The 16,243-nt window shown below is 40.5% G+C and overlaps 1 protein-coding gene across 10 annotated transcripts in view; it reads left to right on the top strand.

Moving 5' to 3' along the window:
• The first annotated feature begins 8,259 nt into the window (after positions 1–8,259).
• The window catches only part of tyf (twenty-four), a 486,874-nt gene continuing 478,890 nt past the window's right edge, over positions 8,260–16,243 (top strand). For all 10 annotated transcript variants that reach the window (XM_067158829.2, XM_067158820.2, XM_067158825.2 and 7 more), the window contains exon 1: positions 8,260–8,641. In XM_067158829.2, the coding sequence (XP_067014930.2) occupies positions 8,483–8,641 (159 nt within the window). In that variant the 5' untranslated portion in view covers positions 8,260–8,482. The remainder of the gene's footprint in view (positions 8,642–16,243) is intronic.

Raw genomic sequence — 16,243 nt, 5'->3', positions numbered from 1 at the left:
ATATATTATTAAGAATAAAAGAGAATGAGGGAATAACACATCACTCACCGCCAATGGCTGGCACAGGAAGGAGATTATCGCCTACAAAGGGAACACTCCACTGATCTCAGAGTCGCTGTAACACTCCAACAACGAACCATTGTTACTATCACCAGCTCTCGAAGATATTATTAAACTTCCGACGCAGTTCACCATTACATCTTCATTTTCCCACGCCTCACGTACTAATATTTGTGTACTGCGCACTAATTTCCTCCAGTCATCGGCACTGACATTTGCCACAACTTCGGCTCACAGATTTTCCACCTCGAGTACAGTAAAACGTATATTTTTGGTTGCAACATAACCCTTAATCTGAACCCAAATCTTCTCTATTGCATTGAAATGAAATGATCGCGAACCGTACCGAATACCATACACGCTGTGCGAGATAGGTTAACCACATGGTGAATGTAAATATTAGACTTGGCAACTAGGTTTCGAGATCGTGCTCTGCCGATATAAATCGATATAAATGGCAGCTTGGGATTGGTTGGATGTTTATGCTTCAGTGCACAACCACCAGACAGAGCCAAAATCGGCCTAAACGTCAATTTAGAAGTAGAGCCGTGCGGAGTATAAAATATATGGTACCCTAAGAAACAACATTTACATTTAGAAAATCAAATATGCTTAAAACTAGTGTGAAAAAACATAAAATATTACAACATGGCTAAGAGAAAGACACACAATCGTGTTGAAACAGAGGATAAAAACAAAGTACAATACAGAGCTGGTAGTGAAATGATTAAAATCATTAAGGTATCATTGCTACCAGTCAGTCAATCAGAATGTTCAAACATAAAACAAGAGTGAAAATACTGTATATAAATGTTCATCATGGCTAAGTGAGAAAAACACGTAATCGTGTTGCCAGAGGTTAAAAACATAGCGTAGAACACAGAGCTGGCAGTGTAATAATCAAACTCATAGCTGCCAGTCAGTTAATAAGAATGTTCATCATGATAAAAAATGATTATATTCTTTTGAATGAAGAAATAATTAAATCACACTCTTGTATAGGTACGTGAGACGGGCAGAGAAATCGCATATTGTAGCAGACCTGGAGTAGTAACACTTCAAACAGGAATTGATCACGCCTGAAACCGCATCATTTTTACTGGGAGTTCAAGATCAAAACGGAAAAGATGCCAAGTGCGTGAACTGAAATCTGAAAAATGGAAAAAGGAAAAATATAGCTTAGCTATCTTAGACTCCCATCTTGAACACCCTATTTTCAAGGCCCGAGTACATCTTTAACAGGTATTATCTACAGAAGATTGGAAAGACAAGTTAAAACTGAGTTGGGAGGAGGTCAGTTTGGCTTCAGAAGAAATGTGGGAACACGTGAAGCAATCCTGACTTTACGTCTGATCTTAGAGGACCAAATTAAGAAAGACGTACATGGCGTTCGTAGATCTAGAAAAGGCATTCGATAATATTGATTCGACTAAGCTGTTTGAGATTCTGAAGTTAGTTGGGATCAGATACTGAGAAAGGAGAATTATCTACAATCTATACAAAAATCAGTCTGCAGTGATCAGAATCGAGGGCTTTGGAAAAGAGGCAGCAATCCAGAAAGGAGTGAGGCAAGGCTGCAGTTTGTCCCCTCTCCTTTTCAGTATTTACATAGAACAGGCAATAAAGGAAATCAGAGAGGAATTTGGAAAGGGTATCAAAGTTCAAGGAGAGGAAATCAAAACCCTCAGATTTGCTGAGGATATTGTTTTATCTGACTGCAAAAGATCTGCAGAAATTGTTGAATAGTATGGACAGAGTCTTGGGAAAGGTATACAAGATGAAAATAAATAAGTCCAAAGCAAAAGTAATGGAGTGCCGTCGAACAAGGTCAGGTGTTGCAGGAAATATTAGATTAGAAAATGAAGTCTTAAAGGAAGTAGAAGTCTATTGTTACTTGGGTAGTAAAATAACTAATGATGGTAGAAGTAAAGAGGACATAAAATGCATACTAGCACAAGTAAGGAAAGCCTTTCTTATGAAAAGAAATTTGTTCACCTCGAACATTGATATAAGAATTAGAAAGAAGACTTTCGTTTGGAGCGTGGCATTGTAATGAAGTGAAACATGGGCGATAACTAGATCAGAAACAAAGAATAGAAGCTTTTGAAATGTGGTGTTACAGAAGAATGTTGAAGGTGAGATTGGTAGATTAAATTTGACCAGAAGAAGAGATAGAATGATAGGGCACATCTTAAGACATGCAGGTCTTGTACAGTTGGTTTTTGAGGGAAGTGTAGGTGTTTAAGAACGGTAGGGGTAGACCAAGGTACGAATATGACAAGCAGATTAGAGAATATATAGGATGTAGTAATGTAGAAATGAAAAGGTTAGCACATGATACGGTGGCATGGAGGGCTGCATCAACCAGTCTATGGATTGATGACTCAAACATCAGATAAATTGATCATACCCCGCATTCAATATCCATTTCACTAGTGCCTGTGTTTACCAACATTATGGTGACGAAGGAAATAATTCTTTACAATGTTAGAGTATTTTCATCATAATTAGGTACTTCAGTATATGACGGTGCAATGTGTTTGTCTAACTGTACGAGACAACTTTAAAACTATGTTTGAAACACAATGTAAGTCATGAACATGGGATTATCTTGAAGAGATGCCACATAGCACAATCCACTGCGTTGTTTGTTCTGCTGAAATACTTCTGGGATGATCCAGCACTTAAAAGCACACAATATCGCCAAAGGGGAATCGTTACAGAAAACACCTCCGGCCTGGGCTGCACCACAAGAAGCTACCCTGTCGACAACAGTTGCGAGGTATCCAGGTAGGTGTATATCCTATCTAGTTATTCACAAATTATGCAGGGTTATTGAGCTAAGATGTCCACTGCGATTTTGTTTCACTCTGGTTAATGGTATTAAGGGGCTCATACACTAGTGTCCAAAAGTTAAGCATAATCACTAAACGAGGCCATAACGCCTGATAGGAATGTCAGACGGATTGCTGAACAAACGGAAGCTGAATCGCACACCATTTGTCACACAACTTGTCTAAAAGTCATTGTCAGAAAGGTTCTGATAGCTAAGGAACACACTTGACAACAACTAACAAAACTTGGCAGTGTCTTCCACAACAAAATATGCTGTTAATAGGGTGTATGGTTTCACCTAACGGCCACACATGCTTCGCAGCGACGTGGCATGCTCTCTATCAGTTGATCAAGAGCTCTTGGGGCAGTCTATTCCATTCCTCCGAAGTGGCAATGCGAAGGTCCTGGAGGGTCTGTGGTGGAGGCTGACGGGATGCAGGTCGCCTCCCCAATGCATCCCAGGCATGTTCTGTAGGATTCAGATCCACAGACCTCGCTGGCCAGTCCATGCGATGAATGTCTTCCCCAGCCAGAAATTCATCCACCAGAGCAGCGCGGTGCGGTCAGGCATTATAGTCCATTAAGAGGATGTCTGGACCAACCGCACCTCTGAAGAGTCAAACGTGTGGTCTCAGTACCTCATCCCTGTATCTCTGAGCGTTAATGGTGTTCCTCGGATGTGCAGGTCTGTATGGTCATTGAACTTAATGCCACCATCACCACCACCATACTGGTCCCATTCCACAATGTTCCTATGGTTGTATCGACTACCTGGTTCTCTCCAGATTAATGTGCGACGGGAATCGTTCTGCAAACTGAAGCGGGATTCATCTGTGAAGAGCACATGCCTCCATTCATTCACGGTCCAGTTTCGAAGTTGACGACTCCACAGTAAACGGGTCCGTCTCTGTGCTGGAGTGAGCGGGACGCACACTGCTGGACATAGAACAAACAGCTCTGCTGTTCTGAGCCTCCGGTACACAGTTTGCTGGCAAAACGGCAACCCCTGAGACGGCTGCAAGCTCCGCCGACAATTTCGTCGGGCGGTTAAGGCCAGATATCGGTCCTGCTGTGGGGTTGTTACCCTTGGTCGACCTGGTACTGGTCTAAGACTAACATCTCGTGTGTTTCAAAATCGTCTCCAAAGCCTGGAAATGACACTTTGTGGCACATTCAAGGACATGGCGACTTCAGTCTGTGTCTGGCCTTCTTCCAGGTGGCCGAGTGTTCTACCCTGCAAAACGGGGTCCAAATGGCGTCGTCGTGCCATTATGTTGTCACGTTCACCCCGAGGCTACACTCCGCAGACCATAACAGGGCAAACACGATTGAGGGAATACGAGGTGCAGGCACTGGCTGTGTTTACCTTGCGGTTACACTGCTAGGCAAAGCAGGGAACACTTCTTTCCTATACAGAGCGAACACGTACGGTTGGTAGGTGCATGTCGTGCGATTTGCGGTCTATTTCCTGTTGCCCTGCTTACTCATAACTTATACATTAACTTTTGGACACTGGTGTAGTTCAACATGCAGTACTTTTCCAGGCTTTTAACAAAATTTATCTACACACACGTTTCCGTATGAGAACGTTATTGCACGCAATAACTGCTGATGATATACTATCAAGCATATGCTCGTAGTTACAGGGACGTTTCACAGGAGCATTCCCCATTATTAGTCAGGTCATTTACTGTCGCCCAACACACAGCGTTGAGTCGCTTGCTGTACGGTCAACTCTATCCCGTAGCAAGTCGTGCAGAGAGGAACAAGAAGGGAACAGACAATAGGCAAAAACGTAGCGTTACGAAAATGTTACAAGGTTTGGGCTGGGAAGACCTGAGAGTAAGGAGACGAACTGCTTAACTAAGAGGAATGTTTCGAGGTGTCAGGTGTGGAAGGATATTAGTAGATATTAGTAGACGAATAAGCTCTAGTCGAGTTTTTAAAAGTAGAAAAGATCATACAGTTGGACGAAAGCAGTGAGAGCACCAATCTATAACCAAGGAAACGAGGAGGATTGCAACAACTGGAGAGAGATTTTATTGATCGGTATAACGGGCAAGGTGTTCATTGGCATTTTGGAAGAGAGGATACAGTCAGTGGTTGAGATCCATTCGTTGCTGCCGCCTGAATCGCACGTGCGCCATGTCATTCATGCGCTACATGCCGTTGATGTGCATATGCCTCATTGTGTATTCCTTTTCTTTACTGGTCAGCACTGTGATATGGGCTTTGTTTTTCTGTAACGGCTCTCAAAGTGAGGTTCGAGTTACCTGTTTGATTTATTGGTTCATGACCTGTTGCTATTAAACATGGTGTAATAACGTATGAAAGTGTCAGTGACAATTCGACTGGTCCTTCAAATTTCAACACAAAAAATAAAATGCAAAAGGCAAATCAATGAGAAAGCAATGTAAATTGTGCCATAAAAAGGGGAAAAGAACTGACTCCAATTATTAATATCCTCAGTTTCTTGAAAATCCTGCACTTTGCATAGAGCCTTGCTTTAGGATTTACCACTAGTGCCATAACTGATGCGAATGACTACAATAACATTCACTACTGCATCATAAAAAATAAGTTATGAAGGGTATTCTTCGTGTGAATGGTTATTATATAACAATATAACATAATTTGTTCCAATGCAGTGTCAATATGCTATATTAGTAACACGAATATCGATGACGCATATGAGTGTCTACCGGTATCTGAGACGTGTTGTTCTTCAGAGTCCATGTCGCACGTGTGTCGTGGATGACTTTTCACGTATACGTGTAAAAACCTCACTAGTAATGTTAAATCTAACTAATAGGAAGAAAAAAAATCATATTGGCTCCTGGGGCAATGTATGGGTTTAATTAAGGTGGCAGTGAACGTGTTAAGTTAGATGAAAACAAGTTTTGTTTCAGAGGGGCTGTCAGGATCAGACTTTCAATATGCTACGTAACTGAAAAATTCTACCAGAGGAATAGACTGTTATGTTTATATTCCGTAGATCTAGAGAAGGCATATGACAGCGTACTGAGGGAAAAGATATTAGTCGTACTCAGAGATGATGAGATTAAGGGTAGATTACTAAAAGCAATCAAAGGTATTTATGTTGACAATTGAGCTACGTAAGAATTGATGGTAGAATGAGTTCTTGGTTCAAGCTACTTACAAGGTTTAGGCAATGGCTGTAAACTTTCACCTTTGTTGCCCATAGTTTGCATGGATCGTCTGCTAAAAGGTATGAAGTGACAGGATAGGATTCAGTTTGGTGGTAATGTAGTAAGCAGATTGGCCCATGCTCAATGAAATGGCTTTTAGTGCCAGGAATGTCCGTGGACATGTTCGGCTCATTAGGTGCAGGTCTTTTGATTTGACACCCGTAGACGACCTGTGTGTTGTGATGAGAATGAAATGATGATAAAGACGACGCATACACCCAGCCCCTGTGCCAGCAGAATTAACCAATGATGGTTAACATTTCTGGCCCTACCGGGAATTGAACCCGGGACCCCTGTGACCAAAGGCCAGCACACTAACCGTTTAGCCATAGACCTGGACAGCCCATGCCAATGACTTTGTCTTTATGGCAGATCGTGCAGACAGCCTGAAGTCTTAATATTTTGGAACATGAAAGTAGGAGCAATGAGTATGGTATGAAAATTAGCCTTTCTAAGTCTAAGGTGATGTCAGTATGTTAGGGAAGAAAGTTAAGAAAATTGAGTGTCATGTTGGGAAAACAAACCTGGAACAAGTAGATCATTTTAATTATGGTGTTTAGAATGTGTGTTCTCCCAGAATGTTAGTGTAGTGAGACTAAATCAAGGTGCAGCAAAGCCAATGCAGTGAGCTCACAGTTGCAGTCAACAGTATTCTGTAAGAAGGAAGTCAGCTCCTGGATGAAACTATCTTTACACAGGTCTGATTTCAAATCAACTTTGTTTTACAGCTGGGTGAACTCAGGATATCTTATTCATAAGTTAAGTAACAGCCATGGAAGTAGCGAGAATGATTGCTGGTACAAACAGGTGGATCATTGACAGTAAGGTACTTCAGATGAGGAGATAAAGGGTAAGTTAGGAATGGAATCAATTGATGAAGCTGTTCGCATAAACCGGCTACAGTGATGTGTTCATTTGAGGTGAATGGAGAAGGTAGGTTACCTAGGAGAATAATGGACTCAGCCATGCTAGGTAAGAGAAGTAGAGGGAGACCAAGACGATGATGGTTATATTTGGTTTCTAATGATTTAAAGATAAGAGGTATAGAAATACATGAGACCACACAGCTAATTACAAATTAAGGATTGTGGCAGGCAACATTTAGTAAATTCACACAGGCTTGCAGACTGAATGCTGAAAGGAATAAATGTCAATAATGAAGATTCTATGCATGTACAGTGAGTTTCCCTTATCGGTTGGTCGGCAAGCGCACCCAGCTTATCTGCCTCCCGTTGACTCGTCAACGGATCTAGTAGATACCTACCTGAAGACCAATTTGGTTTCCGGAGAGGAAGAAATACTACGCAAGCTGTTCGGAAGGATGGGAAAGGACTAGGATTGGGATGTTAGCGACCATGGTCTTAATTAAGATACACCTCCAGCATTTGCCTGGCTTTCACACGAGGCATATGTTGGGACTGTACCTTAATTAAGGCCACGGACGCTCCCTTACCAATCCTAAATCTTTCCTCTCCTTGCATCGCCGAAAACCGGCGATGTGTTGGTGTCCGTGGTTAGCGTGCTGGCCTTTGGTCAGAGGGGTCCTGGGTTCGATTCTCGGCAGGGTTTTCTCTGGCATAGGGGCTGGGTGTATGTGTTGTCTTCAGCATCATTTCATCCTCATCACGACGCGCAGGTCGCCTACGGGAGTCAAATCAAAAGACCTGCACCCCTGCACCTGGTGAGCCGAACATGTCCTCGGACACTCCCGGCACTAAAAGTCATGCGCCATTTCATTTCAGTGTGTTAGTGTGACGTTAAAAGAAAACTGAGGTTAATGTCAGGAAGGACATCCAGTTGTACAAACTCGTTAAGAAGATTCATTTCAGTTCATACCGGACAGCGTAGATAAATGGAACAAGGGTTAGACACATATGCCCAAATCACAGAGAATGTAACATGCGGTAGGCCTACGTGATTAGATTGATTAGCTAGTACTATATAGCGGCATGGGAAATATGTAGGCTATCACCCTGTTTTCCGAACAGTTTTACTCCAGTAACTTACTGTATACATATTTTTATAATTCGCACAACAATGTAATAAAAATACAACATGCTTTGTGTGTCTTGACCTGTTATACCGGCATCAAAAATATCGATCATGACAGTAAGCAGATATCTTCTGTGGATCGCTAAAACTTCCTTGACGTTACTCTCGAGCCTCGACTTGGATCAATTCTGTAACCTATATTCCGGGGTGGGAATGTGTTGACCTTACAGAATATCGTATGTTTATTAATAACAAGACAATACGTTCTGTCGAAAATGTGTGATGAACATATATTATGATGTAGACGACGTAAATGTTTCGAACACGCATGCGTGAGGCAGCATGTTTTACGTGTAGCCAATCAGATATAGGCCCTGACATTCAAGATGGCACCATGGCCTGAACAAGGCAACGAACCCAAGGCACCAGATAAAAGTTGTAGTAAAAGTGGTGAGAACAGTTCGTCGGAAACTACGAAAGTGCATTTGGGAGCTTCAGAAGACGCTGAAGTTAATGCCACAGCTAACAAGAGTGACGACAAACAGGTAAGACGTTTGTGTGTTGTAGAAGAATTCTTGCACATTGCTCGGATGATGTGCAGAGCTTGATATTTTACCTTTATTTAAGACAGTGGAACATTGTTTCGGGCAGTTACTGACCCTACATGCAATCACAGTGTGTATTTATCCTAACTAAGTGTATATTAGTAACTCATAATTTCACAAAAATACAGAATTCGGTGTGAGAAGTCGCCGTACCCTTCTCGCTGTGGTAGCCTTTTACGTTCAGTAACATTTAATAGAAACAACGTGTATCTTGGTTACTCCACGTGATCGAGTATTTTACATTGTAGTGTTTCCAATTTGAGGAAAATTGGTGGCAGCCGATAAATGGCAGTGTCAGATTTTTTTATTGTTCTTTATAAGGTGATCTGAAGTTGATAATAATGGAGGTTATTGCTGTGTACTGTTTTGGTTGACATTCATCATATTACTGTTTTGTTAGAACAAAATTGCGCGAGAAGAATTATATCTATCGTAATTTTTCATATCAGTTTGATGTATATTGATCCAGGTCTGTAGTGCCTTTGTTAACAAATGCAAGGAAAGTAACTTCTCTTCTTGTTGCCACACATGGATTAGAATTTCAAGTTTTGGAGCTTTGAAGATTGTTTCTTCAGGACAATTGAATCAGATTCTGCTTCACCATGCAGGTAAAATACTTGTTTTTGTTTTCACGACCGAGATTTCATTTACCTTTTACTCAGCTTGTCACATTTCTGACTTGGTGGTTAGGAACCCAAATATTTTAGTCCATATACTGAAAGGAATTCTTAGGAAACGGTATCTTCTCTCGAATTTTGTGTCTTTTCCTTAAATTTTGTTATATATTTTAAATAGCAGTTCATTTTTATGTGGAAAGGATTTTTTAACGTGTATTTCTGTTAGGATAATAGAACTATGGCTTCGATGTGAATGTTGTTCTAAAGTTATTGAAGTCCAGACAATAGCTTGGAAACTGTAGTTGATGACTTTTTCTGTATTTATGTTGTTGTTTTTTTTTTGTTGCATTTACTTCTTGATAGACCCACCTGCATTCCGTTGTAAGGGAAAAAGAGAGTGAGGTTATATTTAATGTTCCATGACTTAAGAATGTTTAACTATCTTATGATAGGTTAAGTATGTTGTTAATATTGAGGAAAGTTCATAGGGTTTCTTTTTTGTTATTAGTTGTAAATGTATCTTCACACGTGTTCATCAGTTTTTAAAGTTGAATTTAAGAATAGGCTACTAATAATGTAATAGTTTTTTTCTTACAGTCAGTCAACTTGGCTAGCTTCAAATTAGGGCCTATTTTCCAGAAACAAAATGGTAATTATTTGAGGTTATGTTGTACAATTTAGTTAAGCGTATGCAGTAATTTTGGAATTTGCTCATTTTTGGATCTGCTAATCTGAGATCATGACTTATCCTAACCAGGATGGATTTGAAGAAAAATCTGGTTCTCTATAAAGCAGGCAAGTTTAAGTGCATGCAGGTATTTGGGCATCACACTGCAAGCCATGAACACCTTGTACTGGCTACATATAAAGGAAAGAATGACAGTTACAGTAAAAGCGATTTATAGAATCAAGGAAATAGGAAGACTACAAACAGCAAAGACACTGTTCAGTGCAAAGATCCTACCAATCTTTACCTACGGATTAGACCTCGTATAGCTAAAATTGACAACAAGAGACCTATCCATGATTGAAAATGTGAAAGCCTGCTGCCTATCCAGGTTCAAAACTTCAAATTTTGACTAAGAGCCAGTGAGAGAGCCTTTTCCCTATAAATGACATCAAGGTACTCTGTGAACTGCAATCAACCGAGAAGAATAGGAAGCTAAAGTAGGAAAGAGGTGAAGAGTTGAGTTCCACAGATTTGATGATAGACAGAGGCTTGATGGGACCCAATCAAGAACTTAGTTATGTACTGACCCATTTTGTAGCGCATGCTTACAACCACAGATATGCGTAAAGGCTAACTTTCATGAGCCGGACCAAACTTGTGTGTGCAGGTTGTGTCATTCAGTTTGTTAAAGATGTCGCTTAACATTGTGCCAACAAAGAAAGATCTCTGAAGAGTATAGTGAAATGTGAACTATGATACAGTGTTAGTGACAAACACCAGTTTAAATGCACCTCCATGTGTGTTAGTGACAAACGCGAGTTTAAATGCACATTTGTGTGTGTTAGTGACAAACGCCAGTTTAAATGCACATTTGTATGCAGTTCTATTATTTATTATTAGTCTGCCTGGTGGCCATGAACGTTTAGGCGTTGAAGTCTAAACAGTCTGTCACCATGGTTAGCCGATTTGAGTCCCGTTGGTTGAAAAATTTTCACCATTCAAATGTTGGCTGGCAGGGTAGGGGAGGTGGTGGTGTACGATTCCGAACCTCTCTGCAGTGCTCATATGAAGCGAGGGCATATGACGCTGTTGATGGTGATTCGTCTGTCGGATGTAGACGTTAAGTCTTGAGCAGACCCATTGGTGCTATTTGACAGGCGTAGGCTACGTGCCGGCACCAGGTTTCATCCTCTCCCTTGCTACTATCGTGTATTGTGTTGTTCATTTAAACTCATTAACTCGTCTGATAAGGTTGACATCAGGAAAGGCATCCAGTCATAAAAACCCGCCACGACAGATCGTCACCTCATACCCGACCCTGTAGAGAAACTGGATAAGAGTTGGACAAACATTATTATTATAATCATTATAAAATAAACATTATTATTATTATTATTATTATTATTATTATTATTATTATTATTATAGTTGTGTTTCAGTGATTTCAGATTTATTCAAATAACTGACAATGTGATATTTTAGTTTTTTGTGCATCACTGTAGGTTACAATAAATACTATGTGTTATACAGACTGACAGCTGCAAAATGTTTTTGCTATGATTAAAGTGACTTCATTCCTAGACATTATTTGAAAAACAAAACAAATGTGTTACCGGAGATCTTTTACATGCCAGCATTGTACAACATGGTGTAAAATTGACTTTTTTCTGTCTTTTAAAAAATCTGACGACTTCTGGCGGGTTTGAACCCGCTGTCTTGGGATCCATGAGGTTGACATTACCGCTGACCCACAGTGCTATTTGAGCTATATAGAGCTATTTGAAAATTATTTTTATAGGAAAAAGTAGGACCTTATTAGAAATAAGGTTTATACTAAGTAAATTCTTCCTGGGGCTTTTCTCAAGGTCTCTGAATACACACATTCGAGTCTAGTCTGTGAACTCACCAGAGAGTTCTTCATAATCAAAGATCTGAGACGCAAATTTCCTCTGCCATCTACGGACAGCTGTTAGAAAGGGAGAGAAAACTGAAGACGATCTGGCTGAATTTCTACACAAGAGGCTATGCGTAACAGAACTTGGACCTGCACAAACCAGGAGCTTCGCTACTTCGTGAATTCCCTTGCAATACATGGTTAACATCACAAGATATGAGAGACGAAGTATTTCCACGATCCAGAGCCTGGCCTAAGTAATTTCTGTGACCAAGGCTGTCTGATATCATGTAGTGAGTTGTGAAAATCAAAACTTCTGCACCAACTGAAACGATTCAGTTCCGCATTATCACTTGGTTAATTATGCAGGGACCGGGCGAGTTGGCCGTGCGCGCCCCCGCGTGCGGCTGTGAGCTTGCATCCGGGAGATAGTAGGTTCGAATCCCACTATCGGTAGCCCTGAAGATGGTTTTCCATGGTTTCCCATTTTCACACCAGGCAAATGCTGGGGCTGTACCTTAATTAAGGCCACGGCCGTTTCCTTCCAACTCCTAGGCCTTTCCTATCCCATTGTCGCCATAAGACCTATCTGTGTCGGAGCGATGTAAAGCCCTTAGCAAAAAAAAAAAAATTATACAGGGTAGTCGGAAACAACGTGAACAGAGTTTGAGCATTAGAGCATTGGTCACACTGTATGTAATTTGAACAAATTGCATCAATATCTCGTGCTGTTGTCATTTTATCATCTGCAGAAGTTGGCCAATCAGATCGCTTCGCAGGCTAATTCAAGTGAGCTTTATGAGGCGGTGTTGCTAAATCTGCACGTGGCTTGGTCAGGTTTGGGAGCCGTGCTGAGGAGTGAGCATCAAACACTAACACACCGTGGGTTTCAGTCAATGCCATCGTAGCGCGCTTGCTGTGGGCAGAGCCTATCGGCAGGGAGGTCCTTGTTCAAGTCCCTCCCCTGGAGAAGTATGTTTCTTCTATTGGCACACTCAAGCCGGTCATATGCCGCATGCAGATTTGGCGGCGCCGCCTTGTGGGGCCCGTCTGGGGTTGCCCGCGGTGCGGTCTGGTCGGCTGGCTTCTGCAGCTGATAAAGCGACAAAGGCATGAGATATCTTAATTATTTTTTTTCAGTTATTTATCTGTATGTCCAACACACTGACACTCATATATCCGGTTCATATTGTTTCTGACCATCCTGTGTAGAGTAAACTATATCCAAGCTCTGGATTTTTTCGGTATTGATCGCATTTTTTATAATGGGGGAGTCTCTTCATGAACAAAAGTGGTTTTCTGCTTGTGGATGGGCCTTTATTAAAGATACTGATTTGTGGTGAAATAGAATCTTGAATATTCTTCTGTTGCCCGTAAACCAAGGGTAACTGAGAACATTTAGGACATCTGGAGTTTCTTGGGCTACTTAACTTACCGTTTTCCATAATATCAATATTGCTTTTCTTATCCAAGGTATTTTTTCTTCTCAAACTTGTAAGGAGCAGTTCGTGCCTGATAGAAATGGAAAGGTGTTGCACTCCCCGTAGCCCAGACGTACGTTATCTCCTTAACTTAATGTTAATTTCGAACATAAGTACAACTGACAGGAATGTGTTGCGTAGCTTGGCAGCTCAAAATGTCTTTTTATTCTCAGCTTCTTCACATTCTTTGTTTCTTGTGTAATTGCCACATCCTCATCGTTCTCAAGGGAAATTTGAGAAAGATATTGAAACACAACATTGATAAGTGCTTCAGTCTGTAGTAGCAAAATCTAAACGTTGAAAGTCAGATGTCTTGTTTGGCTGTGGAAAGGACCATTACGATTCAATTAAAAATATTATTTGAGGTAGTACGATCTGATTACCATTGTTACTACTTTGGCACTTAAAAAGTTAAAAATGTTGAATTAGTGTCTAATTTTTGTGCAATGTCAAATTTCTGTTTAATTCAGTTTCGGTATTAATTTTGTGTTATTTATATATTCTTGGCATTTTATTTCTCAATACATAGGCCTACAGTAAAATTAGTGTCCCTAAGGGACCAATTATTCTTAGATTTTCTGGTTTGAGTAGCAAGGGTGCATCCCTGGAATACAGTGTGAATTGTATGCAGATTCCAGTGGCATGCGAACAGTCGTCCACAACTGGACAACCCAGCTTCAGGTCACATTCTAATTCCACACTAGTGCCACTCATCTCACCAATTAGTGCACTGAAGAACTTCGGTTACAAGAAGGAGGGGGTGTCACTTTTCATAACTTTGCGCTGTGATCATTAGGTCTGTTGTGCTTTTGCCATTTTAGTGTCCCTGTAGAACTCTTCATTTAATGATAAATGTTGTGATACTACTAAGGGGGTCATTGTGGTGTTCAGTATAACAAACTAACGTATTGACCATAGAGTAGTGGATTAACATGATCGTCTCTGCCTGTCTTTACATTAAATTGTTTTTGACTATTATTCAACATCAATAAACTCTTCTCATCACCACTATTAGACTAATATACATTAAACAGATATTTGGTTATTCTGGTAATTAATGGGCGCCTGTTATTCATAAAAGTAAGTTAGGTAAAGCCTGGCTCGTGTATTATCTCTTAAGATGTGGGGTAATAGATTTGACAACATACCATGATACAGCTTTCAGAAAAGGATATGATGGTTAGATGTCACCCTGAATTTAGGATTATTTAAGGTTTTACTACATGATATAATTAATTTACTGTGAATTTAAATCTGAAATTACGAGATTTGCCGTTACAACATATTGAAATTTAACTAAATCTGAAATAGCAATAAAAATGAAGCTGCTGGCATTTATTTGAAATTACAGTCTACTGGACGATACCTCGTCTTCCTGAAATCTATATACATGAAATAAGTTTTGTCTGTACATTGCTCGGAATTAGAAAAGAATGGTATTTCTGTATTGGTCGTGTCCATAGTAAGAAGGAAATGCAATTTTTAATTTTATGTATTATGTACACGCATAACGAGAGAATGATAAACAGAATCTAATGAAAATCAGTACGCATCATCTGGGAATAAGGCACTGCAATCTAGGCGATAAATAATTTTATTCATGCTAGTGAAGTGGTAGTTTAGGGGCATGCCTGAAATTTAATTTTCAAATACTGTTGTTAATAGTGGTCGTATCGATAAATACTACAATCATAACGAAAGTTGTACGAAATAAAATTTCCCAGTCATTTGTCTTACACTGTTTTACTGTACTAGCTATGATAACAGATATTCATCATTTAGATTTTTGTTGCTTTCTCCATGTCAATGCCGAGCATCACAAACGTTGAAATATTTTTCAGTCTTGTTAACTGATGATAGTGGAGCTTTTGTCATTGTGTTAAGGTAAAAAAAGGGGCATCCTCATCAATGCATATCAACAAGGAAAATTGTAAAGATGACCATCAAAGTGAGAAAGGGTCGTGAAGGAACGTAATGAAAGGAGGAAGAAGTACTCCCTTCACATTGGATGTCTTAATATCACAGTCAAAAGAAGACCTGCAATAGCAGAAGGAAGAGATCAAATCTATATCAGAAATAATACAAAACAATATGAAACTGCAGAGAGTCGCAAAGTGCAAGGAAGGGAGTACGTCACAACAAGCCACTGGCAGGGAGAGGCGCGTGTGTTTACATGCCTCAGAATCTGGGGAACAACATGAGGGGTCGACAAAAAACATGCACATGCTAAGAAAGTATCCTGTCAACGACGGGTACTTCAGCTAATGTGGTATAAACTCCGCTGATTCACATTTAACTTGCAGTGCTGCTCGAACTTCTTTCTTGGCTGCGGACATCAGTGATCTTTGCTCGTTCGCTTGTGCAGTGTTTCCACTTATGTAAGTGGAAGTTGTTGAACCAGTCTTGTTGTCCTTGGTTTGTCAATGAAAAGACTAGCCTTATGCACTGCCTGAAATAATTCAGAGTACTGCTTACTATGATAACTTCTCGTGTCCTACTTACATTTGAAATACAACCTGTAACAATAAAGTTCGGTGAATGAAGTCAGAACGGTCGATCCGGCAACATTGGCGACACACAACGCTGCACCTGTGTAGTAGCAGGTTTTGACCACCTGCTCCCAATGTTGTTCAGTTGAGCATCGTGTGTGTGCATGTAAGACCTGTTTAACACAGTGCGTGTTTAGTACGTTGGTTCTGAACTGCAAACAGGAACATGAACGACCAAAAGATCAATGTACATTTTTGTTCTAAGCTTGGCAAAGACACCAAAAGAAACGCATGCGATGCTGGTATGTGTTTATGAAGTACGAGTGGTTCACCCGTTTTCGAGGAGGCCAGGGAAAGTGTTTCTGACAACCCCCGTAGCGGAAGACCGGCG

The sequence above is a fragment of the Anabrus simplex genome, chromosome X (genome assembly GCF_040414725.1).
Source record: "Anabrus simplex isolate iqAnaSimp1 chromosome X, ASM4041472v1, whole genome shotgun sequence".
In the NCBI taxonomy this organism is placed as follows: Eukaryota; Metazoa; Arthropoda; class Insecta; order Orthoptera; family Tettigoniidae; genus Anabrus; species Anabrus simplex.
This window is presented reverse-complemented; position numbering and strand designations above follow the sequence as displayed.